At 43.3% G+C, this 24985-nt stretch overlaps 3 protein-coding genes across 3 annotated transcripts in view; 2 read left to right on the top strand and 1 right to left on the bottom strand.

Annotated features, from left to right (window-relative positions):
- Window positions 1–13928, top strand: part of adam12a (ADAM metallopeptidase domain 12a) — a 63303-nt gene extending 49375 nt beyond the window's left edge. Inside the window, 12 exon segments of the mRNA XM_076093933.1 lie at window positions 1443–1620; window positions 3395–3484; window positions 3631–3826; window positions 3913–4021; window positions 5003–5201; window positions 6121–6198; window positions 7357–7465; window positions 7586–7721; window positions 7951–8065; window positions 9300–9542; window positions 11983–12146; window positions 12244–13928. Of these exon segments, the coding sequence (XP_075950048.1) occupies window positions 1443–1620; window positions 3395–3484; window positions 3631–3826; window positions 3913–4021; window positions 5003–5201; window positions 6121–6198; window positions 7357–7465; window positions 7586–7721; window positions 7951–8065; window positions 9300–9542; window positions 11983–12146; window positions 12244–12313 (1687 nt within the window). The 3' untranslated portion in view covers window positions 12314–13928.
- A 1644-nt stretch (window positions 13929–15572) lies between these two features.
- Window positions 15573–22609, top strand: dhx32a (DEAH (Asp-Glu-Ala-His) box polypeptide 32a). The gene is made up of 11 exons (XM_076093934.1): window positions 15573–16005; window positions 16815–17008; window positions 17203–17575; window positions 17673–17903; window positions 17996–18089; window positions 18275–18424; window positions 19110–19301; window positions 19480–19620; window positions 20396–20586; window positions 20672–20859; window positions 21116–22609. The coding sequence occupies exons 1-11, from the start codon at window positions 15604–15606 to the stop codon at window positions 21312–21314; spliced, it is 2355 nt and encodes a 784-aa protein (XP_075950049.1). The 5' UTR covers window positions 15573–15603; the 3' UTR covers window positions 21315–22609.
- Window positions 21888–24544, bottom strand: bccip (BRCA2 and CDKN1A interacting protein). The gene is made up of 7 exons (XM_076093936.1): window positions 24358–24544; window positions 23919–23993; window positions 23735–23815; window positions 23563–23649; window positions 23266–23453; window positions 22866–23034; window positions 21888–22613 (listed from the first exon to the last, which is right to left on the bottom strand). The coding sequence occupies exons 1-7, from the start codon at window positions 24496–24498 to the stop codon at window positions 22443–22445; spliced, it is 912 nt and encodes a 303-aa protein (XP_075950051.1). The 5' UTR covers window positions 24499–24544; the 3' UTR covers window positions 21888–22442.
- Window positions 24545–24985: the final 441 nt, after the last annotated feature.

Below are 24985 nucleotides of genomic sequence, written 5' to 3'. Positions count from 1 at the left end.
ATCCGCTGCGAGGTACCCCACTTTCACCGAACACAACCTCTGGATAGTATTGACGTTAGAGAGCAGCGAGTCGTGTGTTTGGGGAGGGGGTCAGCAGCAGGAGCTGATGTAAGCCGCCTCCACACATGATAGAAATCAAAGGCAAGCAGAGAATGAGGTCATGTCAAAACATTCACAGAGTGTCATGACATACTTTGGAGGCGTATTAGATGAGAAACCCAATCAGAGAAAAACAGTTTGAAAGACCTTTCAACATTGAGCTGCATATAAATGCCTCCTTGTCTGAGATGAAGAGCTCCAGAGTGTGAATGGCTATTTTACAGCTTCAGTGTCAGCCAATGGTTCTGACCCCCACGCCTTATAGCTTGACAACTCCAGCACATTTAAACTCACGTATCACTCAGAGAAACACGTCAATGAGCATGCATCCTTTGCGCTGCCAGGGATAGTTTTGTGACTCTCTTGATGCCATAGCAGGTCAGGCTGTGTATAACTAGATCATTCCCTTTGCTGTCATTATCTAAAAATACATGATACACTGAATATGTGGCATGTGATTGATTCACTCTGTAGGCAGTTTGCTTATCTGAACTTTCCTTGCTGCTCAGACATTCAAACGCCTCTGAAATGGGCACATTTTGTATTTTAAAAAAGTACAAAGTTTTACGGGCAAACATGCGGTTTGACTGCGGCTACGTCTCCTGACTTCCAGCTGTTGAGTGTGTTGTGCCTGTTGAAAGAAACATTTTGGCATCTAAGTTGATCTCCCACATATTGTCTCATACGTGCACTCATCTGTGTGCACAAAGACACACACAGATATAAGTGAGCATATTACATACAGATCCACCCATTCTGACCTTGTTGGTCTGACTTTAATGGTGTAGCTGGAGGTAGTAAAAACCTTTTTTATCAAGAAACACAGGACAGGATACACTCTGCACATATTAATGCACACTTCACACACACACACAGTTATCTAAGGCACTATATTATCAGAGAAATAAAGCCACATGAGGCTTTTGGCAGACAGAGCTCTGGGCTGTGAGCTTTCCCCACAGAGAGGACCACCCTTTCTGTCCACTCCAAAAACAATATTAAAAACACACCATCCCCGTTTCTCCCAAATTTATTGGTGTTGCAAGTCTTGCGAAGGAAGCACTTTTTGGTTTGAGTTTTTATGATCCCACGTCTCATAAACCATGCTTTATCAGATCTGCCTCTCTCCATGGAGGGAGCCGTCACCGGGGCTCTGTGCTGTTCGCATGCTAATAGACCTTCGGGGAGGTTGCCGAGCTCCAGCGGTTAATTGATTTTGTGATTAGCAGCAATTAGCGCTGATTACCTCAGACTGACGAAGACCCTTGTGGGGGATCTCAATCATCTTCCTCCTCTCTCTCTCTCTATTTGTGTCACTCACAAAACCTTTCTTTCCCTCCCAGGTATCCGTTCCCCACAGTGTTCAGCAGCTGCAGCAAGAAGGACCTTACGGCCAGTTTCGAAAAAGGCGTCGGGATGTGTCTGTTCAACATGCCTGAGGTCAAGGTGCTCTACGGTGGGCAAAAATGTGGCAACGGCTACGTGGAGGAGGGAGAGGAGTGTGACTGTGGAGAGCTTGAGGTAAGAGTGCCATATAGACCTCCTACAATTCCTTTAGCATTCTCCTTTTATGCCCCTTCTGTCGAAATCAAAATCTCTTTCCTAACTGCCACCCATGGATCATTCTTAATTAGGTTTCCCACTTTTGAAAGACGAATTAAGCAGATGCACTAGTGGGGGTTTCTGTAGCTTTCCTGACAGAAGCATGGCACAAACCAACATTCCCCAAAGTAAAAACAAATATCGACGCAGAGCTCTCGTAATTCAAGCACAGTCGTCAGAAAATGAGCTTAGAGATATGAGTGTGAATTTATTCATCCTCTGCACTGAAGAAGTGTTTGGGAAGAGGCTTGTCTGATCGCGGCACAATTCACTGAGAGGAAACATCGCTGGCGGCTCACCCTGTCAGCCGGTGAATTATTCAAATGACTCTGCATTGGCATGCACATACGTAATGGTGGCACACGTTGCTAACTGCTGCGACTGTGGGATGATAAAACAGTTCATCGTGATGCAGCTGGCAATCTGCAGAAGCAGACTGACAATAACGGAATTATGAAATATGAAGGAGACATCTATAATGATTTGTAACAATATTTTAAATGATATAATAGCCGACGTGAGAGAATGCCTCGTTGTCTCTCGCGATATGTTTACACCTTTATGCCCAGCGAGTCTTTTTGTGAGCTGTTCAGGCTTCAGCCAGGGATCAGGCTGAAAGTGGCCTTGTCCTTCAAAACAAAGAACTGTCATAAGCCTCGCAGGCCTGAGCCAGCAGCGATAATAAAGCTCTCCGCCGACTTGAGCGACGTCATGCCAAACCAGGCCAGATCAGAGTTCTGAGACAGCACCCCTTTCCACCATTAAAAAGCCTCATTAAAAAGCCCGGGTCCTATTCCCCACAATCACAGGCTACTTCTTTTCAGCATGACTCCTCCGCCTCCTTTGGCCCCGGGGACCATGGGAAAGGCCCTTAATGGATCTCAGGCTGAAAAGAGTTCTGGGAGGCCCGTCATGTCAGCTGTGACCCCTGCCAGCTCCTACCGTCTACTTCCTTCTGACTCTAGCTGCACTCGTCTGAACAGTGTGTTCAGACCGATGCTTAATGGCAAGAGGGAGACCGTCCAGTCAGCCTGCCTCTGTGGGAGATCATACATGCACATGTCATACGCGCAGCGGACGCATCTATTGTGCGTAGCCGCGGTTGAACGCTGGCTTCAATCTGTATCAGGATCAATCTGTTCTCTCTTTGGCAGACCGCTACACTAGTATTGAGAAAAAGGACACTTGATTCTAGAAAATTCCAGAAAATAGGTTGAGTGAGCCTTTTGTTATAACAGAGTAGCATGTACGGGTTTAATTCCTGGCTGCTAACTCCGGCCTGGGTAACTCCGCAGGGTAGTAACAATATCCTGCTGGTGAAGTTCGGAAGCAGATGTAGAACATTTTGCTTGTTTGTTGGATTTTTTTATTGTCTTCTATTAATTGTTGTATTTACCTCACCATCCAGCTTGTGGTTCCAGGGGTCTAAATGAGTTTGTAAGTCCTCTCAGATGGAAACATAGTTTTTAGAGAACGAGAAACTGCTGTTTCTTTTCCTCTGCCAGGTTTCTTAGTTGTTGCTGAATACAGCCCTGCTAGGGCTGCATCCTCTCTGATAACAAAACCTGAGCATGTGCTCTGGAGGTGAAATATGATCTATTTGTGCTGAGTAAATTATTCTTTGCTTTTGGGCGCCCTGACTTACATCCCGTTTCTGCGCTTGCCTTCTTTTTCCATTATTCTCCATCTGAAGGAATGTATGAATCCCTGCTGCAACGCTTCTACCTGCACTCTGAAGGGGGATGCTGTTTGTGCACACGGACAATGCTGCCAGGACTGTCAGGTATGATGTGTTCTGATCAGCCAGCCATGATATCATTTTTTTTTTTTTTAAACCATCCTGACACAAAGCTCACCAAATATTTGTCGAAGCTTCCCTCTGGGTGTTTGTCCTCATGACTGTTGCTTGCTGTCAACATTTGAGTGTAGCTGAAGCCAGCAGGCACTCCGTGCCGTGAATCCAGCAACTCTTGTGATCTGCCTGAGTTCTGCACCGGCACCAGCCCTACCTGCCCCTCCAACGTCTACCTGCATGACGGCCACGCCTGCCACAACGTGGACGGCTACTGTTATAACGGCATCTGCCAGACTCACGAGCAGCAATGCATCACCCTGTGGGGACAAGGTATGTGGAAGGCCACCTCGCGGGCGCACACTGAATGGTTCAGTGACTGTCGCCAGCTTTTTAATGCGTTTCATTGTGTTTTGCAGGAGCAAAGCCAGCTCCGGGCATCTGCTTTCAAAGGGTCAACTCAGCAGGAGACCCCTATGGCAACTGTGGCAAGGACTCCAAAGGCTCCTTTGCCAAATGTGAAGCACGGTAAGCTCTGCATTACCATAGAATCCAATGAATGCATTTAATCGTATGTCTGTTGTGGAATGCAGTGGGGCTTATACTGTGAACAGTTGATTACTGTATAATCAGTTGATACAGGAGCGCCTTAGTTGCCAAGTAGTGACAGCGGATGCTACATAACTCCAACGTCTCGAGTTTGATTATGGTCTCGGGGCCTTTGTTGTATGTCATACGCCTCTCTCGTCAAATAAACAACGTCAAATAAAGGCAAAAAGGCCCAAATTTTTTTTTTTTTTATCAGTTGATTCATCAATTAATTGTTTCAAAAGCAAAAATGCAAATGTATTATCATCCTTTTTTTTATTTAAAACTCTGTTGTACTCTCACTCCAATTAATACTTAAAGCTGAAGTGATTTTATACATTTATTTATTTAGTTAAATTACCTAAAACCATATAGACACAGCTGGAAAAATAAGAAGAAAAAAACAGTTATCAATATGATTGTACAAGCTGCTGAAACTTAAAAAAAAACTAATATAAACAATAAAGAAGCAAAAATGCCAAACTGGTTTCCCCTGTTTTATATCAATATAAATTGCATTGTTTGGGTATTTGACTGTTTATCGGATAGAAGAAGTGATTTGAAGATGTTACATCGGTCTCTTGAAACTTGGGATGTGCTGTCCTCGTAATTTTCCTGATATTTTAAAGACGTTTAATAATAATAATAAAAACATGTCAAACGATGGAAATACTCATTAGTTGCAGCCCTAATTGAAGGTTACAGAGTCACCTGGTGAAATGCGGGTCAAATCGTTCAGGTTGTGGAATAAAAACGGCACAAACAAGCTGCCTCTTCTGCACTTTCTCTTTAATTGGACAGCAAGAGTGAGAGAAATAAATAGAAATAGGAAATAATTGCATAGGCACACATTTGGGAAAACAGTGACATGTTATTCAATTATCACATTTTGATTCTCCCTGTTGTTCGTTCTGTTTACAGAGATGCTAAATGTGGCAAAATCCAGTGTCAAGGAGGAGCTAGCCGCCCAGTAATTGGTACCAACGCTGTTTCCATAGAGACAAACATCCCCATGCAGGAAGGGGGAAGGATTCTGTGCCGAGGCACACATGTCTACCTGGGCGACGACATGCCCGACCCCGGCCTGGTCCTGACGGGGACCAAGTGTGGAGATGGACTGGTGAGAGCTGAGGCCTGTGATGCTGAAATACAGCCTGTAGAGACACACTAATCAATCCATTGTACCAACCGGTTCATTAGCACTGGTGGAAAGCAGTACAGAGCACATTAGCTCGCGTACAATATAAAGGTACTTGTTCACATTCCTTTATTTACAAAGCACATTTTACTACAGAGAAACTCAATAAATAAATAAAACAAAGAAAGAGGCATAAAAAAAACAAGACAGACTTGATTTTATTTCCCTTAAGTGAAGCATTCGAATACCTTTACCACCACTGATAAATAACAATGGCAGCGATCTCTAAGACTCTCTGAAAATATATAGAGATGTCGCCCGTATGCTGGGAAATAAGAGTGGAAGAAGCGATGTGGAGTGACAGGCCATGACTAAGACTTTCTAAGAGGTTCTTCAGGGTGTGTCGTCTTGTCATTTCAGACTCGCTCAGCCTCAGAGACTGAATCGACTTCACCATTATTCAGTCTGTTTGGCATCTTTAAATCCTCATTAATTCAGACATTGGTCACCTCAATGATACCGTGGCTCCATTTAGTCTAAATGACTTCTCTATGAGCCGCCACCCTGAAAGAGGATCCAGCCTCTGCCCTCATCCGTCAAGGGTTCTGTCATTACTCTCTGTGCCCAGTGCTGCCAAGTTCATCTTCACATTCAGCCGGGATATATATTTGGACGTGGTGCCTTTAAGGAGCCCAAAGTCCACATCGCCTTGACGTATTCTTGTAAAAAATCCCACTGTTTACTGAGTTATATTTCATGCCATGCTCTTTGTCAGTATAGCAAATTTAAAAGAACCCAAAAGCTGGATCTTTTCTCCTTAAAAGATTAAAGGTTTAGAGTACCACTGAATCTGCTCTTTTGAGCTCATATTGTCAATATTTAATATCTGTGTCTGCTTCAGATGTGTCTGAATCGTCAGTGCCAGAACGTCAGTGTCTTCGGCGTGCATGCGTGCTCTGCCAAGTGCAGCAGTCGAGGGGTGAGTACGGCACCTTTCATCCTATTTCAGAGATCGCTGTCTATCTCAAACCAGTCCCAGTTGTTTTCTTAATATCCTGTTCCTCCTTCACACAGAAGCTCATTTTGGCGGTGATATGTGTAAATAAAAATAAAAATTAAAAAAACAATATATACGGTGGGTAGGGAGCCATTACGATGCCTTGCAATCAATCATTCTGGATGCTCAATCAATTAGATGTAATGGCTTCATTTATGCTCAGCTTTAAATGGCATTCATCGTACTCTCAGGCAGTCGTCCTTGTCCCAAAAACTGTGTTGAAATCTGAAGGCCAGGCTTTATTTGGCCTGACGCTGGGTGCAATGACACGCAGTTTGACTTTGAGCTGGGAGCATGGATATCGGCTCTTTCTAAAAATGCAGCACATTAAATGTCAATGGGTGATCCTGTTTGAGATGAAATATGTGGCTGTGGGACATCACCCTTAAATTCACTGGTAGGTCCCAAAGGCTCTCACAGTGACTGGTAACGTTTCATCAAAGCTACAGAGGAAGCAGTTTTTACTCTCTCCTAAAATGAAACCTCTCCAGAAGTCATATTTGTTTGTCTAGTTCCAATTAAGACATTTCTATGATGCTCTAGAGATTGTTTTACTCGCAGAAATAAAAGGATGTTGCTCCTCAAGGAGACAGGACACCTCCCGCATGTACAGATTAGATCAAGATGTTGCCCTCACCTGCTCTATATTACCAAGCTGGGGAATCCTCTTAGACGGTACCATTCCTCCACTCTGCAGGGGAGGAAGACGAGAGAGAGAGAGAGAGAGAGAGAGAGAGAGAGAGAGAGAGAGAGAGATTAAAAAAAATGTGGAATGAGGCAAAATGTCTGCTCTGGTTTTGAATCTTTGCCATGTGGAGCCTCGTAGTTCTGGCTGGTGGTTGACTCTGCCTTACTCCATGCAGCACATATCGCATCTGCATCATGCGTCTTTGTTGACTCAATTAATAAACAATAGTTTTGTTAATTGATTAGTCATTTAACAATTTAAGCAAAAGGCACTGCTGCATATTTAAATATCAAAGGAGTGTAGGCAAATAGTCAAATGTAGCATAAAAAAGACTGAATATAACTGAATTTCTGCCTCATCTAACAGTTAATTGTCCTTTTAATATGCTGCAGGTGTGCAACAACAACAAGAACTGTCACTGCGAGGCTCACTGGGCCCCTCCCTTCTGCGACAAGGCAGGTCTTGGAGGGAGTGTGGACAGTGGCCCCGTCAGATTAGCAAGTGAGTCAACTATCGCCAACACCAGTACAACTCAATGTTTTCAGTCTGGCTGTCGCGTGTAGTGCTGGAAGACTTTTGTCTCTGAGACCACCTGTTATTTCCATGCGTGTTTCTGAGCAGACAGTCGGAATCTGACAGTGGGCATCCTGGTGGCCCTCCTCACTGTGCTGGGAGCTGGTCTGATCGTCTGCATCAAGAGGAAAGCTCTACTGGGCCTGCTCTTCACCAGTAAAAAGAACCCAATTGAGAAGCTCAGGTGCTTTTTCATCATTCGTAATCATAATTGCAACATTTAATTTCTGTTTAATGTAGGAGCATTTGTCAAACAGAAAATATCAGTAATAGATTCTGCTGAGTGGGAACAATTTTTACAATTGCTGTGTATAATTATTTTTGATTTCATAATTTGAAATATATTACCATTGTAACGTACGATCAATATAATAAAGTTTGTAATTACGGATAATTTCCTCTTTAAATTACAGATCAGTAAGTGCTGCAATCAGCGGACCGCCGGCTCCGAACCAGCCCCCGTCATTGAGCACGCCGTCTCCATCGCGACCGGCCCCGCCTCCGCCACACAGCGCCGCCATCTTCAAGGTCACTATAGATCACACGTCGTTGCTGGCCCGTTACGAACGCACAGATAGACATCTCTCCTGCAGATGGATTTTTGTACAATGTCTGATTCCTAACACATGGGGGGGGGGGGGGGGGGGGGGGATCACCAGCAGACGACCCACGCTGTGTAGAGTATTCTCCCTGGAATGCCGCAGCTGTTTCGTTAGCAGGAATAATTCTCAACAGGATTGACGTGGGGTTTTCGCACAAATGGCAGCTCATTCAAATCCAATTAAATGATCCCACTCCACGTGGACGTGTGGAGGAGGTAGCGATAATGGAGCCAGTGGTGAGCAGTGTGTTCACAATGCATTTCTTGTCATTAACAGCTGCCTGTTAAGAGAGAAATTGATTTATCTGCCCGTTTCTCACGTGAAGAATGTTGATGCGGCGGCTTACTCAAGATATAAAGTCATCCTGTTGCTGATACATGCAAGACAGAGCAGGATTTATTTATTTTTTTGCTGTAATGACCTGTGTGTCTACAGCACAGAATGCCTTAAACTACTCCATTACTGCCCTGACATGCTCTCTGTAATGGGAAGAGACCTGTGGTCGATTGAGCTAAGGGAACTGAAATAAGAGGAGCCGTGTCAGAATTGACATTTGTGCTACGGGTTGCCCCACATGTGAGGCAATATGCTGTGCATTACCATGAGATTGGTGTTTTCTGTTAGAAGCATGTGGTTTTCATAAAAGATCAACGGTAAGAGGAGAAAGGATGTAAGGCTGTTTGATGTAAGCACAGTGCAAGTGAGGTCATTTTCCAGTTGTCGGGAGCTGTGTTAAACTGCCGCATGTGTGCGCACTTTTGCATGCGTTACATTGTGTGTTTTTGAGTTTTTCGCACATCTGGCCAGGTCTAAATACTAGGAAGACTCGTGTTTTTGCTGTTCTTAGCGGGAGTGTGTGTGTGGGCACTTTAGCTGGGTCCACCTTTGAATGAGGCCAAGCGGGTGCTTGTGGCACAGTATCGGTCTTCCCCCTTTTATAGGTAAGCTGAAGGGGAGTTGGGGAATAGTGAGCCGGCAGGTGTGAGCGTTTGATTTACACTTTATCTTTGACAGCATCAGGAAGAACGGCAGAGGAAGAGGAGGAGGTGAACATGACTGTTTCTGATCGGAAGCAGACGGTTTCTCCTCTGGCTCTTCTTTCTGCTTTTAGACGAAGCATACTCTTGACTCTTCTGGTTCTGCGTTTCATCTCTCTGCAGCCTCACCACCGGGGGCCAGAGGCGGTGCTCCCACCGGCCCCCTACCCCTCCCACAGCCTGCACAGACTGCCCCAGTGCCCCCCGGTTCACCTCAGCCACCCTGTTCCTCTGTCTCTCACCCTGTCCCTCTCCCCTGGCCCCGGGCTGGCGAGACCCCCGTTGCCTCCGCCTCACATCCATGTCGCACCCCGGGGGGCGTCCTTTCGAAGTGCGTCCCGCCATAAATCCTGCAGGATGGTCATGGTGAGTGACTTGTTCCCTCACTTGGAAACATTTGATTTTATGATGTTACTCACTGAAAACTCTGCTTGGTCCTGTGAGCTTTTACTCACTACTACAGCCCATAATACATAACCAGGGGAATGATGTTGTTCGCTGCACCTACAGTGTCATGATGTCAGCCATTTTCAGGGTTCTTTCGTGTCCTATAAAAGCATATATGCATGTTGACAGTAATGTACTGTCTCATAAAATAATGAGCTTACCCGGGGAGCTGGCGTCATCGAAGCGAGACTTCACATCTACAATACAAACCACCGTATGAATAATGAAAATGGAGCCAGCCATGCAGAGGGGGGGGGGGGGGGGGGGGGGGGGGGGGAGGCAGAGAAGATGAAACAGCAACTGGAGTGAGCAAGTATGTCCAAATATCACAGGGTGATATTAAATTTGCTGCCACCGATATTCCATGGAGTTTAGTTATGGCACTGCAGACTGTCAAAGTTGAGAGGAAGAGAAAGGCAGAAGTTCCTGGTATTAAATCCCTCTCACTCAGTGATTCTCTAAGACTTTTATTTGCTTTAATCCGGTTTGACTTGTACCCTGTGGGCAAGTGAGGCAGAGAGACCCAGAGAGAGAGAGAGAGAGAGAGAGAGGATCCAAAAGACAGAAAGACAAAGTGATCAAGGGACAAAGGGAGGCTTGAGGGAACGAGTCGATTAATCAAATATAATCAATACATTTTTAAAGTCATATTTCAGGCAGAAACTGCGAGCATTCGCTGGTTCCAGCCTCTCAAATCTGTTGAATTTGTCTGTTTTATATTAATGCAAATTGAATACCGTTTGGTTTTAGAGTATTGGTTGGAAAAAGTGAGCAATCTGAAAGTGTCACCTTGGCCTGTGGAACAATTGTGCAGTCTTTTTAATTTCCAGACATTTTTGTTGATAAATCAAACATATGAAAAAGGGGGAAAGTATCACCAATTACAAGTTAGCTGCAGCCCGTAAAGAAAGAGAAAATAAGTTAGTTGGAAAAAACAAAACAAGGACGAGATGCGGATGAAAAATCAGCAACGAGTTCCAGCCTTCAAAGGACAGCAGTGAAAAGGACGCCACAGGGGAGCTGAGGTCAAAGCTAATTAGAGGTGTGCTAAACAGATAATGACATTCCAGTCTTGTCCAGATTAATGGAAGGGGTCACAGAGGAGGTCTGGCTTCAAAACACAACACTGTTCAGGAGGGACTACATGTTGCGACATCATATGATGGGATAAATCAACATTTCATAAAGAGCCCGACTCAATTAAGATGAGATAAGAATTTTATTGATCCCACACCGGGGAAATTCAGAGTAAAAAAAACAAAGGACAAAAACGGTGATTGAAAATGAAAGATAAAAACAAGACACAAATGAAATGTCACAAGATAATATACACACGATATACACCTTTCACTCGCACAGATATGTCCATGATGGATATATTTACTCCTTCAAGTTCTACTGATGTGTTTTCATAATGTTCTATTGCTGTACTTACCTATTTTTTACACTATTTATCAGCGACAGTGAGCATTAATAGTCACGGTAACACTTCTTCTAAAATAAGCATGTGCTTAGCTTTAGAATAGAAACGGAGCTCCGTTTAGCTTTACTAAGGTTCTTGCCTGTCACACGCCTGTTATACAGGTGTAGTGCAGCAGCTCCTGGCACCGTCTCGACTTCAGGAAGTAGATTTTCCCACTCAGCTGCTCCTATTTAATGTCAAAGTGTGAAACTGAAAGTGACGCCTGTTGGCAGCAGAATTCGTCGACAGTATCTTTAGCAGCTGTTTGGCAGCTCCGAGGCGTTGACAGAGTCTTCCCTTTTCATCCCAGAGAGAGAGAGCTCTCTGCTGGGGGCGCGGACGCATTGTCCGCTGGGAGAGTTTAGTTATTCTAAGTATCATTTTGTGCCTAATCACCTAATCAGGCGCGCTCTTTTCATTTGTCTGCATCTCTCTTTACTCTGTCTGTCAATGAGATGAATTAGTAGCAGTGCTTTAATACTTCAGATTGTCATGATACTTGACCTCAAGGATGCAAAAGGAGAGACAAATCATGCATTAGAGGCTTCACTGACAGCATAGAGCTTTTCTGTGTTCGTGAATGATGGTTTGAATCTGCTTCCATGCTTGTTTGGCTCCTTTACTCTGCGATGTTTGAGGAGGTTTCTCTGCAACCAAGAAGAAGAGGACGTGAATGGAGACCAGATGGGGGCTAGGTAGCAGGCCTTTATCATGATCTCAGTCAGATGATTCAAACCACATGACTCTTCCTCTCATGGCAAGTTACGTGGGCAGGGCTGCCCTGGTGCGGAGGACGGAAGAGGAAGAGGAGGAGGACGTGACAGGCAGGCCCGAGCTGTGAGTGCCACCTGGTGGAGATTCTCAGTTATTATATCTATGTTTCTTGTTTTTTACCAGGAGTTGGAGAAGCCCAGTCCTCCTCAGAAGCCCCTTCCTGCCGACCCGAGGAGCACTCGTCTGGTTCGAAGTTCCTCTGTAATCCAAGGGCCCTCTTCTGTTTGCGGCCCTGCACCCACACCTGGTGTGCCCAGACCTGTGCGCCCATTCCCACACCCCAACAGGTGAGTTCAGAACCTTCACCATATTCATGTAAAAACAACACTGAGGCTGGTATCACTTGCTGAAAGATTATTTGCATCACTCTCCTCCCCTCTCTAGACCCAGTCCCAAGCAACCACCAACACTACCAAAGCCTTGCATAATTGCCAACGTCAAATACAGCAGCTGAGAAGATAAGGGACGGAAGGGACAATGTTGTGATGAGACACTACAAGAATTTGCACTATGAAAACTCTAAAAACCTTAAAAAAGATGGCGGCTTCTCTTGAGTATTGAATGAGGAGATCGGTCGTGTCCCTTTGGTGCTCTGTCCCTGAATGGTGCTTCAAGTCTGTGCTCAGGTACATGTAAAGTATTTATAATCTGTATTTATTGCCACGCAGTGCACTGTGCCAGACACTTTTACTACACGGTAGCAACTTTGAATTTTTTATTTGTCGCTTGCGTCGGTTCTCACAATATTTTTTCCCGCCTCATCAGCTGGTCTTTATCAAGGACAGTGACGGGAGATTTAAAAAAATAAAAAAAAGCCAATTTGGGAAATTCTGTTCGCAGAACATATGAAATATGTTTTAATGAAGGGAACCCTTTACTTGATGGTTTTGTTCTGTGTACTACAGGAAGGGCTGCAGAGTGCTTTGCAATGACAGATGAGAACAGACACTTGTAGTTCATGTGGAACCCAATGGGGTTTTTCTTGAAGGGTAATGCTCTCATTAGCACCTTTGCGTCGATCTGATGAGGCTCGAAACAACTACAGAAAAAGAAAAAAGTCGTGTTACTGCAACAGTTCTGCAATTGGGCGAAGAGGGGCTGGTTGTTTTCACAGACAGCGGAAATTTCCTCTGCATTTATATTTCGGAAAGGTAACGAGTCGATTGGGGAAATGTCACTGATTTGCCATTTCCATTTCATTAACGAGACCCAAGAGGCTCCGTTGAGGGATCTGGGTTCTGAGGTGTGAACTGAACATGGATCTAAAATGAGGCGAGATCAAGGAAGCGTTCATTCCTCAGAGAGAGCGAAACGTCTCTGAAATATTGCTCCGCTAAAAGGGTCGTGTGTGTTATTGAGCTTTTCCTTGTGTGCCTGTCTTACACCGAGGACTCTCTGTGTTAATACATCACAGACTCACTGAGGACTTTCTTAAAGCTGTGGTCACGCAGGCGTCATGGAGGCACTCGCATGTAAACAGCACCGTGTCTGGCTGCAGGCGTTCATGTGTGGATTTTCAGCCATGTTTTTCTGTGACGGGAAAAGGAGCGATTCGCTTGACAAGGACACATTTCTAGATCTCTTTCTGCCACCGAAGTGTCATCCAAAACTGTGTGGGCAGTTATTCATTTTCTATTTTTTTTACCTTTTTCATTTTGGCTATTGGGATGAGGGTTTTATTAAAGCCGATATACACAATCCTACATACATTGTATTTGTGGTAACTGAACATTTTTGCATATACATTCACACTGAGCAACTTTTCCTTTCAGCACAGCTCTCCTTCACAAATATGTCGGCTAAAAAGTGACTTTGAACTTTTGTTACTTTTGATACTGTCATCTTTTTAATAATGCACTAGTTTTACATTCGGTGCTTTGTTTACTTTGCTTTTCAATGCTACGTGTCCATGTACTAATAGACAGTATTTGAGTCCAGTCACCTGACTGTATGTTATGTCCATAAGTTCCATTTATGTTGTGTTACAGGTGAACACATTTCCATGGAGAATGCTTTTTTTTATACAATGATTGTTTGATACATCATATGTAAAGAAAACACTTAAAGTGTCTTTGTCTGCTCGTGGTTTTTTTTAACACTCATGCAGTTTTAGTTTTGCAAACACTTAAGAACATTTTTCTTCGTGATCTTTTATGCATGTTTTCAGCAAGAGTTGTGCCATATGAAAAATCAATTATAGGAGAGAAACAATTGTTTCTGTGTTAAAAGCCCTTTTAACACAGACAATGGCAACTTCACTCTTCACTAATTTGTAAGAATACAAAGACTTCATACTGATACTAGATTTCATAATGTGTCACATTTTTTTGTGTCTACAAAAAGTAACCTTTCTGTCAAGAGCCTCTGGCATTTCTTTTTATGCTTGAGTAATTTGCAGCCGGGAGATTGAATACTGAATACGGTAATAACTGTAATTTAACATTCCGATTTCAAATTGCTTTTAACCATTTAACACCGACACCTGGGGCTTATTTCAGCAGTCTGAGTCTTTGTCTAAAAGCAATTTGGTGAGGTCTTTGTGAGGAATACAAATGCTGCTTCAATCAATGCAGGTGTGGTATTATCTGTTCACTGTTGCCCATCAGGATTTCATTTGCTGGTGCTGACCCGATGGAGTCAAGTGTGTGATTAAAAGAATGTTTTTTTATTTATTTTTTAAACGATAAGGGGAAAAAAAATTGCTGATGAGAAATCGAAGCAGGTGCACACAATAACAAGAACACACTGATGAGAAGATCAGCAAACATCATCTAGTCACAAGGCTGCAGCTGCAGACAGATTTTATTTGTCCAAAAGAAAGGGAGGAGGCTGGGACGTAAAGGCCAAAAACAATAATAAGAAATAGACACATCTAGGTTGCCTACGATGCTTTAATGCTTAGTATTTGGTGTGGTGCATCGTTAACATACCTGTTTATTCTTGGTAACTCAGACATGTTTACAGACTCTTGAGTTGAGACATTTAGTCTTGTTTAATGATTAAGTCTAAGACACATTATTTTAGGTCAAACTGGACCGAGAATCAACGAACAGCTCCTCCTTGTGGAGACGCTGAAGCCTGCAGCCGGTGGATGGGTGAACTGAAGAGTTGAATGAGTTTTTCCATTACATGTTTCACATCTAATAAATAAAAAAAATCAATTACAACAACACTTACGGTTTTATAAAAGCCCATTTCAATAACATCAGAATAATCCACTACCTAAGTTGTTTTATTCATTATCATGTGTTTTTTTCCTTATGACATATTATCTTCAAATGTACTATACTATACTATCTCATATTTAAGGCTTGTCATATTTATAGGAATGCAGAATGTAGTAAATATAAGGAGGACAAACTACTGTCTGTTGAAGAGATAATATGGCGCATTAATTGATAAGCATATAACAAAATAAAACACCTGCGTTATTCTTGTAAACATAGAAAGAGAATATATTTTTAAGGATATTTTGGATTTGATATTAGCGTCACAGTCCTCGCTACTTTACCCGTGATGATTTGGGATAATCAGGAGCGGGCATATTGCTCAGGAGTGGATGTGAAGCCCTGTGCAAAACAAAACACGTGGGTAGCCACGCTGAGGAGAAATTACGCGCCGGGTGCGCACTGCGAGCCAGGCAGCCTCTACCAGAACAGCTTCAAACTCTTCACAGCTTAATAAATATAGTTTAAGCAAATTAAGAAGCCGGGTAGAGAGAGAAAGACTCTGGTCATTTATCACATGCGAATAGAGGATAATGTTTCACGGAAACGGATTATTCTTTTGAATCGTTACGATCTTACACTAAATGGAGCCGTAGCTGGAGTGGTAGGAAACGCATTTATGAACTGTCGTACAACAAATACACATATATGTGTCATGTCTGATGAAAACATTTCAGCGGAGCCAGAGATTTGCCCTGAAAGTGAGATCGAATGTCCTGCGGAGGATCCATTTGGCTTTGGAGATGATCTGGAGTTAAATCAATTCGATGGATTGCCATTTTCCTCACGTTACTACAAACTGCTGAAAGAGAGGAAGACTCTGTCAGTGTGGAAGGTCAGGGGCGAGTTTGAAGATGCTCTGGTAAAGAACCAACTGGTTATTGTGTCTGGGACAGCGAAGACTGGGAGGAGTACACAGGTAAGACAATACGGTCAATAGTATGCACGTTGTGTTCGGGGAGAAGGAAGGGTGAAGAAGATGGCACGAGTCTTTCTTTAACAGAGAATGAAAGAAAAGTTCACGTTGAACTTGGATTTGTTTTAAAGCAAAGTAAATGTTTTAATTTCCCCTCATCAATATTGTCAAATGCAATCAGATATAGAGCAACAGTGGATCTCCCTTTTACTTCTCCATCTTTTTCGCTGCTCAGGGACATTTTGGACCTAAACACCAAAGCATGCCTCAATTTGTATGACTTGCATGAGAGGTCTGCTCCTCTTAATTTGTTTAAAAGTTGAGGTGTTTACTTCCCAGCGTTGCCATCTTTATCTGCTGAACAGTAACAACTTTATACATACTTTTGATTCCTGTGGCGGTGGGTTTGTTTTTCCTCTCTCTTTGACATGTATGGATAGAGTGGCATTATGTGAGCTCGTGTGAACAGGCTGCCCAGCTCAGCAGATGCTGTTGTGTCACTGTCATGGCTGTCCAAGCTCCAGCCTGACGGTCATGCTTCACAAAGGCTCCAGCAGGGGTGTTAGGGGACCTCCTGCTGCTAAGCCCTGATCCGCTGGAGCCGCCTCATGCTGCCAAAGCAATTTTGCATTATTAGCGATAATACCATAGGATATCTGCTGTCACTGTTTGTTTTGCAATATAAAAGCTGTTGATGCAACCCTGAAAGGATGCTCTCCTGGGTCTATGGGAATAAAAATGTGTTTGGTGCAGAGTTTGTCAAGTCTGTCAAGACAAACAATGAAGTGTGAAACATTTGTGTTCTCTTTCAGATCCCTCAGTGGTGTGCAGAGTTCTGTCTCTCCACCCAGTACCAGCACGGCATGGTTGTGTGCACGCAGACCAACAGACAGCAAGCTGTAGATCTGACCCTGCGCGTAGCTGATGAAATGGACGTCAACATAGGCCATGAAGTGGGCTACACCATCCCTCTGGAGAACTGCTGCTCCTCCGACACTGTTCTGAGGTCTGTCTATTTCACAGCCAGCAGCACAATGACACGTTATTAGCCACAAACTATCCGTCGCTCATAATCTTTCCTTATTCTTTCTGGTGCTCCTCAATCGCATTGTGGATGAAACGTAGAAATATCCTGAAGTTGCTACTTATGGTCTCATAGTTTTGCTTTTATAATAGCTATTAACTCCTCTGATGGCTCAGGTACTGCACCGACCATATGCTGCTGAGGGAGATGATGTCGGACCCTTTTCTGGAGCACTACGGGGTCATCATCATCGACCAGGCCCACGAGAGGACAGTCAGCACGGACACACTGCTGGGTCTCCTCAAGGACATCCTGCTGCAGAGGCCTGAGCTCAGAGTGGTGGTCCTCGCCGTCCCACCCGCGACCGACAAGCTGATGAGCTACTACGACAGCGTCCCGCTCATCAGGCTGGAGGCCTCGTCTCCCGCTGAGGCGGTCCACAGCAACGGCGGCAACAAAGACTACTTCTTCTCAGCGCTGAGACTGGTGCTGGAGATCCATCGAACCAAAGAGGAGGGAGATGTTGTTGTGTTTTTTGCCTCAGCTGATGTAAGAGATTGTTGCAATTTTTTTTAAGAGTGGTTTGATCGGACCACAGCTGAGATTGGTTGAGCACTTTTTTCTTTTCTTGTATTCTCTTCTGCAGGAGGTCCATTGTGCCCACAGCATCCTCCAGAGAGAAGGCACCAGGCTGGGAGCGGAGCTGGGCCAGATGGTTCCTGTGGTGCTGTGCCCCCGCCGGGGAGGGCTACTGCCTGAGCAACCCGGCTCCAAGAGGTCCAGGAGGGTTTTCCTCTCTACCACACAGGGGGAGGATATGTGGTGGGCCACAGAGTCCGTCAACTTTGTCATTGACACAGGAGTCCAGAAGAAGATGGTTTGTTTGTTTGTTTTTTTTCCAACAAAAGGTGTCTACTTTAAATGAGTAATATAGTGATTATTAATTGGCATGTGGTTGGATCTTTGTAGGTGTACAATCCAAGAATAAGAGCTAGCTCGGAGGTTCTTCAACCCATCAGTCAATATCAGGCAGACATACGCAGGCGGCTGTCTGGACCAACAGGTATGTCTGACAGTCTGCTGCAGCTGGACAATATGAACCAACTTGAATTGTTAAATAATCAGACTCGGACCTGGTAAAACATCCTGGAATGTTGACTATAATAACGCTGGAGTTAATCAAATCACTGTGAAATGTAAAACCACAATTAAGTGGCTATTTTTCCTTTTACTGAATTTATTTCCAAGGTAAATGTTTCTGCCTGTATCAAGAAGACGGCCAGCTTCCTGCAGAGAACTCCCCACAGATCTTGGAGTCCAACATTACACCAACAGTCCTCTTCCTAAAAAGGATGGAGATAGCCGGCCTTGGACAGTGTGATTTCATCGACAGACCAGGTGACGCAGCCTGCTAGTGGACATTGCACGTGGTTATCATTGAAAAAGCATCTTTATTCTGAGGTTACTGGTTCCCACAGAGGACATCTCTCTTCCACCCTAAAACACAGCCAGAGAGGTGTATGCGGGAGGGTTTTCTTTTTTTTTTTTTTTTTTGGCTAGAGGAAGCACAAATGAATTTGCTCTGTGTAGCTGTTTGGGCCCAGTCAACCACGATTTAGCTGAGCTGACAGGACCCTGCTACTAACTATTGTCTGAGCTCTAACCACCCCTAACATGAACAGAACAGGCTAAAAGAGGCCAGCTCATTAACGATTACGCAACATGTCTCGTTAGGGCAGCACCAGACGAGTACAATGAAGAGAGAAAGGACGGGCCAAATGTACTGTAATATCGCCGTTCTCTTGCAGAATGTGTCACGGAAGTTAGTTTCCCTTTAAAGATATAGACATTAACATATCAAGTGTAGTGATTTGATGTGATTTTAAAGCAACATCAAATTATTGTGAAGGCATGAATTGGTGTTTTTCCAGCTTTTCATTGGGAGCCTCCCAAATTCCACATATAGCAGCTTTAAGTACGAGTGATGCCCCCCTCAATACACTGAACAAGAAACAAAAAGATAATCAAAAAATGATTCTCTCTTTGATTTATAAAACTCGAGCCTTTTCGTTCCTTGTTGCAGATCCCGAGGGTCTCATGCAGGCGTTGGAGGAGCTTGATTACCTCGCAGCTTTAGATGATGATGGCAACTTGTCTGAGATTGGCATCATAATGTCTGAGATCCCTCTGGACCCTCAGATGGCCAAAGCGCTGCTGGCCTCCTGCGAGTTTGACTGCGTGAGCGAGATGTTGACGATCGCAGCGATGCTTTCAGGTACCGTGTGTTCCAACTTCCACTCAGAATAAGATTTGTTCGTAGTGAGTGAAGATCCTTGTCACTGGTTTGTAGATTCACCAGATGGACATCATTGTAGTAGCTCATTTGCAGATGTTTCGAAGCCGCGGTTTCTCCCAGACATCCTTATGACCTTGTTGTATTTCTTGTCTTTTAGCGTCAAGCTGCTTCCTGGAGCCGCCTGCTGGTATGACCCACGAAGCAGTCCAGTGTCACAGGAAGTTCCAGCACCCTGAAGGAGATCACTTCACCCTCATCAACATCTACAATGCCTTCAAACAAAGCCAGAGAGAACAATGTAAGACGCAGTCGATGAACAGAATCAGTCCACTCTCACTGAAGTACTGCATTTGCAAGCATTCTGCAATATAGCGCAACACCTGCAGTGTTTGTCATTCTGTTCCTCACTGTAGTAAAAAAGCAAAACAAGTTAAACATTTGTAAAGTAGAACCTAGTGTCATCGTATCAAGGCAGGACAATTCATACACCAAGGCACTTTGAAGGTGCTTTACATTTATTTTACAAGGAATTAAAAACAGAGGAATCAAATCCAAAAAAAGAGAGGAAATAAAAAACCAATACTGTAAAATAGGACATTTTGATGTTTTTGCAATATTCATATAACGGTAACTTTACTTGACATAGTGGGTTTAATTAAATATTGTCCCTTGAGTTAATAATTTACAATCTGTCACTATTATTTCAATCCAGTCACATTTGTTTGTAGTTGGGGATTAAAAATGAAGACAACGATAAACTTAGTTTAATCATATTAGACATTTATGGACCTCATTTAAATCTGTTTTTTTCCATCACATTATTTTAGCCGACGCTTTTATCCAAAGCAACTTATAATGAGTGCATTCAACCACGTGGGTACAACCCCAAAAAGATCAAGAATCATGTACAAGTACATCAACTTGATCAAACATGCTGATCTGCTTCAAGTTCTACAATAAGAGATGGAAGTTATTTTTGTTCAGTTTTAGTTTTACTTCATGGGCCAAGGTGCAGTCTGAAGTGTTTCATGAGTTCCATACTGTTGCCCTATTACTGATGCGTTTTTCCCCAGACTTCACCGCTGAAAAGTGGTGCCAGGACTATTTCCTTGATCATTCCGCCCTGAAGAAAGCTGAGGCCATTAGATCAGAGTTGACGGACACCCTGAACAGGATCGAGATTCCCATCTCCGAGCCCTTCTTTGGAACCAAGACCAACACCCACAACATCAAAAGAGCTCTGCTGGCCGGTTTCTTCATGCAGGTATGTGGAAACTAAATGTCAATATGAAGGAAGATACCAGTAATTGAACTGTTCTGAAGTTTGCAGAGTCGTTTCCTATTCGTAGATCGCACGAGACGTGGACGGATCGGGAAACTACTTCATTCTGACACACAAGCACGTGGCTCAGGTGCATCTCCTGTCCAGCTACGGGCCTCAGTCACACAAGCTGGGGCTGCCCGAGTGGGTTGTTTTCCACGAGTACACCCTGTCAGACAACTGCATGAGAACGGTCTCTGAAATTTCCCCTCAAGTGTAGGTCGATCCCTCTCTTCTTTTCGAACAGATTAGAATTAAATTCTCATGGATTATGTTTTTATGCGCCACACTGTGACAAACATGTTTTGATTGTTTTTGTTGTTGCAGTAAAATTGAGCCATTTTAATTTAAATCTTTTCAAATCCTCTTTAAGTCTCCATTTTTTTTTTTAAATATAAAAAATAAGTACTAACCATATTCTTACTTGTTTTTCATCTTTTCCATATAATGTCATTTCTGTCTGTCACTTTAGGTACATTCAAATGGCGCCCCTGTACTTCTTCTACAATCTGCCCCCTAGTGAAAGCAAAGACATCCTGCAGGACATGTTGGAACCAGACAGATCCAGGAAATGTGAAGACGGGAAACAGAAAGCCTCCACAATCTGCGGCGATGCCGACAGTGGCTGTGCAGTGGTGTCACAGTCTTATGACAGATGTGTGATTCAATGATCTAAAATCATAAATGAGCTGTAACCTTTTCATCAAATGTTGTGAAATGTTTAAAGGCAATGCAAACCAGGGGCTTTAAAATTAAGTTATTACATTGCTTAAACTGGTTACGTGAAGGGTGACTCGTGTGATGACTGCATGATGCAAAATATAAAATCACACTTTTTTATTAACTGTTAGAGATGCCTTTTCCCTGATTGTTTTGTACCTTTTAATATTGGCTCTGCTCTCCCCTTCAACACCGTCTGTCTGAGAATGAAAGTGTCTCAATGGCTCTTTACATTTTAATGAGCAGCAGAGGGGTTGCAGATGGATGTTGCTGTACTTTAAAGGGAGAAAAACCTTCCATCACACCTCTTGTGCACGTAACCAGGAGGATTCAGATTCAAAGAGACGGTCCAACACACTGCATGCACAAGCTGCCAGAGAAAACACTTTATCTCGTTCCTTACACAAAGCTGGCGGTACACCTGTCTCTTCCGGTTAATGTGGTATGTAAAGTTCTGGTTTGAGACTGAAACGTGTGTCGACATGCTGCCAGATAAAGCAAGGAAATGATTGTCGAGACATGTAGATATATAAAGCATTTATTAATCATAGATGGTAAGAGATCTACAGAGATGTTTACATCGAAAATCCTCAGAATGGTGCAACTCCATTCACAAGTTTTCACAAATGAAATTTGTATTCTATATGTTCCATTTGTCAAAAAAAAATCCAGATTAAATGTGTGAAAATTGGCTTGCTACCAAATTATGTGGTGTATGCATCTGCTGAGCCTGGACTCCAAGCTCATATCAAATTGTCTTGGTTCATAATCTTGTTATAAACGAGTCCTAAAAAGACCTTGCTGTACTCACAAGATACAATTGTATGTTTCTGCAGTATGAGCAGGGTATATTAAAGTGAACCAGGAATTTGTAAAAACTGCATCTCTAAAATTGCTTTTCAAAAAAAAAAGGAGCCGTCACTGCACAGCATGTACTAAAGGTCAGGTGTATAATACTGGCACTACTGTAGCTGACGGTACCAAAATATTTTCTTCTACAGTCTCTTAAGAGTATATTGAACCATTCCCATGAGCCTGAAGGTCTTCAGTTTGCACAGCTGTCAGTTTATTGGTTCGGTTCACACAGTTAGGTATTCTTTGAGTTTGGTCATAATAGCAGGCATTCTGTCTGCTGGTATCAGCATCACGGTCCTGAAGGGTTTCATGGGCGCATCGTCGAACGACCACCGGCCGCTCAGACAGGTGTCTGCGTCTTCCTGGACCGAGTAGTTGAACTTCAGGATGGCTTGCTGGAAGGAAAATACAGACAATGGTGAATTCTGTTAATATCTAGGCATGAATACAAATGTTTCACATCTCTCTTCTCTTCTTTGAAAGTAGAAACACGTTAAAAAAAATAATTAGAAGGTAAAACAGCCTGAGGCTCATTAAATAGCAATAAAATATCAAAGTGTTATTATCCAAAATACTGAATGTAAAGCGTTCCTTATCAAAGATTAAGTTAACATCTCAGCCTCTTCTTGCATTTACTTGACCCCTACCTCATAGAAGAATTCCTCCTCTGCATTGACAAACAAGTATTCATCTTTGGGAGCTCCTCCTCTGGCTGGAATACTCCTGTTTGCCTCTTTGCAGGTCTTGCTGATCATCAGACAATAGTGACACTTCCCACTGGGCATATTCGTCCTCTGAGCTTCAGCTATTTCTTCCCTGCAGGACAGACAGAAATTCGGTTTATTATCCTGCACACAATATTGATTTAGTTTTGACCCCGAACAAGGATGATTTATATTTTTCTATCCAAACCACAAACACCCTTCAGCTATTCCAAAGTTAAATGCATTCGTAGAAAGTAGGTAACCCATCTTAAAAGTTTTATTTTCCCCCCTTTTACGAGGTGCCGTCAGGTCAAGTATCCATACAAGACAGAGTGGAACTCACTGGAGCTGTTTGTGCAGTGGGAGGGCGATCTGTGGGGGCACGTTGATGAAGCGCTCGCTCAGCAGCAGCCCAACAGGCTTGCTGGCGTCATTGAGGAACTGCTCCAGCTGTTCCGTCACACTGTTGGTAGAGTTCTTCTCACACTGATCCACGATCAGCTCCTTCAACTCCTCCACACATTGCACATCCTGCAAACAGTGAAATGACATCAAATTAGTTAATTTTCTACATCATCAGAGTCCCCCCCCCCATAACAGCCAACTAGTCTGTGAGACTGGTGTGCGCCAGTGGTGTTACCTTTCTCTCCGTCAGGTTGAGCATAGTGATGAAGCCAAATACTTCATCGGGGTCGTCATCATCGCTGTCGTCTGGCACCTCAGCTTGCTGGAGCAAACAAAAGAAGGGACACGTGAACACATGGTAAGAGCAGAAACGTCCCCCGATACATGCGAGATGAGGTTAAACTCACCTTGATGACACTTCCAAGATGATTCTGTTGAATGATGAGGTCCGTCATCTCTGAAGTATTTACATGAGCCTTCAGGAAGAGCTGTATTCAAACACACCAGAAGTGAGGCCATGCTTACACCAAACACATAACCATGATCTTTTATATTTAAAAAATAAATAAAATCATAAATATGGTCTCAAACCTGATGTAAGAGTCTCTTGACGCCATCGAAGTCGTTGCTTGAGATGGCGTGGGCTTCAAAGTCAACCATGACCTCCTGAACGCGAAACAATAACAAAGCAGGGAGAAGTTAACAGAAACCTGTCTGCATGTGGAGAAAGTATTTATTAAAGTACTTTTGTTATAGTAATAGGGTAGTTGTTTGATGTACTTATTGTATGAATGAGTCTTTTTTTAGTAGGTTTTTGACACGCACTGTAAAATAATTTCAAATGTTACCCATACTAATTTAAAGTAACGTTAACATTACTACTTAAATATGATATTCCAGTTTGTCTTTTCAGTCCTGGTTGGCAGTATATAATGCTAATGTAGCGTCCTGTTACCTTTAGCCGACAGCTGAGTTGGCTAGCTAGCTAGCTAACTAGCAAGGCCATGCATGTAATAGTTTGTTCTTTTACCTCATTGATCTCCTCCTCGGATGCCTCGCTGTCCTCCTCCCCGGAATCACCATCCCCCTCCGGATTCTCATCGGAGCTGTTTTCACTTTCCTCGGGGTTTTTGCCCAAACCTACTGCTCTTTTCTTAGCTGAAGAAGCCATGCTTGCAAACAGTCAACACGCGTTTCAACTGAGTGGGCGGGGCAACTCGTAAAGTTCAGTTCACAGGGAGTTCGGAAACTGTGAATCTGAAGTCGCCATTACGGCTCAATATGTACACGACTTGCCACTTGCCGTAGCAACCTTCGGAGCCGCAATGTTGGCTTGTTGCGCTGTGCGAAAATGGACTAAACCATTTTAGAAAAAGGGGACAGGAGTTAATTAAAATGTGCCTAAACTACTATGGTTCTGTAATGAACAGGTAATTTCATAATATGGTTTAATAATTATATGATATTCGTTGGAATCAATAATAATTTTGCAGAATTTACATGACTTTTTAAAAGTTAGTCAAATATTTAATGTAATGTCTCCCCTCCTTCACCATGGCTGAAAGTTGTTATGCACTCAGCGGTAGCGACAACTCAAGGTACATGAATATCGTGTACTATCTTGTCTTTTTTTCAGTATCCGTTGTAATTCGCATCAT

Source organism: Anarhichas minor, unplaced genomic scaffold (assembly GCF_050575085.1).
Source record: "Anarhichas minor isolate MPS153535 unplaced genomic scaffold, ASM5057508v1 ptg000017l, whole genome shotgun sequence".
Lineage (NCBI taxonomy): Eukaryota > Metazoa > Chordata > Actinopteri > Perciformes > Anarhichadidae > Anarhichas > Anarhichas minor.
This window is presented reverse-complemented; position numbering and strand designations above follow the sequence as displayed.

What these genes read in the sequence shown, in the direction of transcription:
- bccip (XM_076093936.1), bottom strand. Translation starts at nt 24,498, where the DNA reads ATGGCTTCTTCAGCTAAGAAAAGAGCAGTAGGTTTGGGCAAAAACCCC. An exon ending in ATCTTGGAAGTGTCATCAAG is followed by an intron (nt 23,650 to 23,734) that starts GTGAGTTTAACC and finishes TGTTTGCTCCAG; the next exon opens with CAAGCTGAGGTGCCAGACGA. An exon ending in CCACTGCACAAACAGCTCCA is followed by an intron (nt 23,035 to 23,265) that starts GTGAGTTCCACT and finishes TCTGTCCTGCAG; the next exon opens with GGAAGAAATAGCTGAAGCTC.
- dhx32a (XM_076093934.1), top strand. Translation starts at nt 15,604, where the DNA reads ATGCGAATAGAGGATAATGTTTCACGGAAACGGATTATTCTTTTGAAT. An exon ending in AGACTGGGAGGAGTACACAG is followed by an intron (nt 16,006 to 16,814) that starts GTAAGACAATAC and finishes GTTCTCTTTCAG; the next exon opens with ATCCCTCAGTGGTGTGCAGA. An exon ending in GCGGCTGTCTGGACCAACAG is followed by an intron (nt 18,090 to 18,274) that starts GTATGTCTGACA and finishes TTTATTTCCAAG; the next exon opens with GTAAATGTTTCTGCCTGTAT.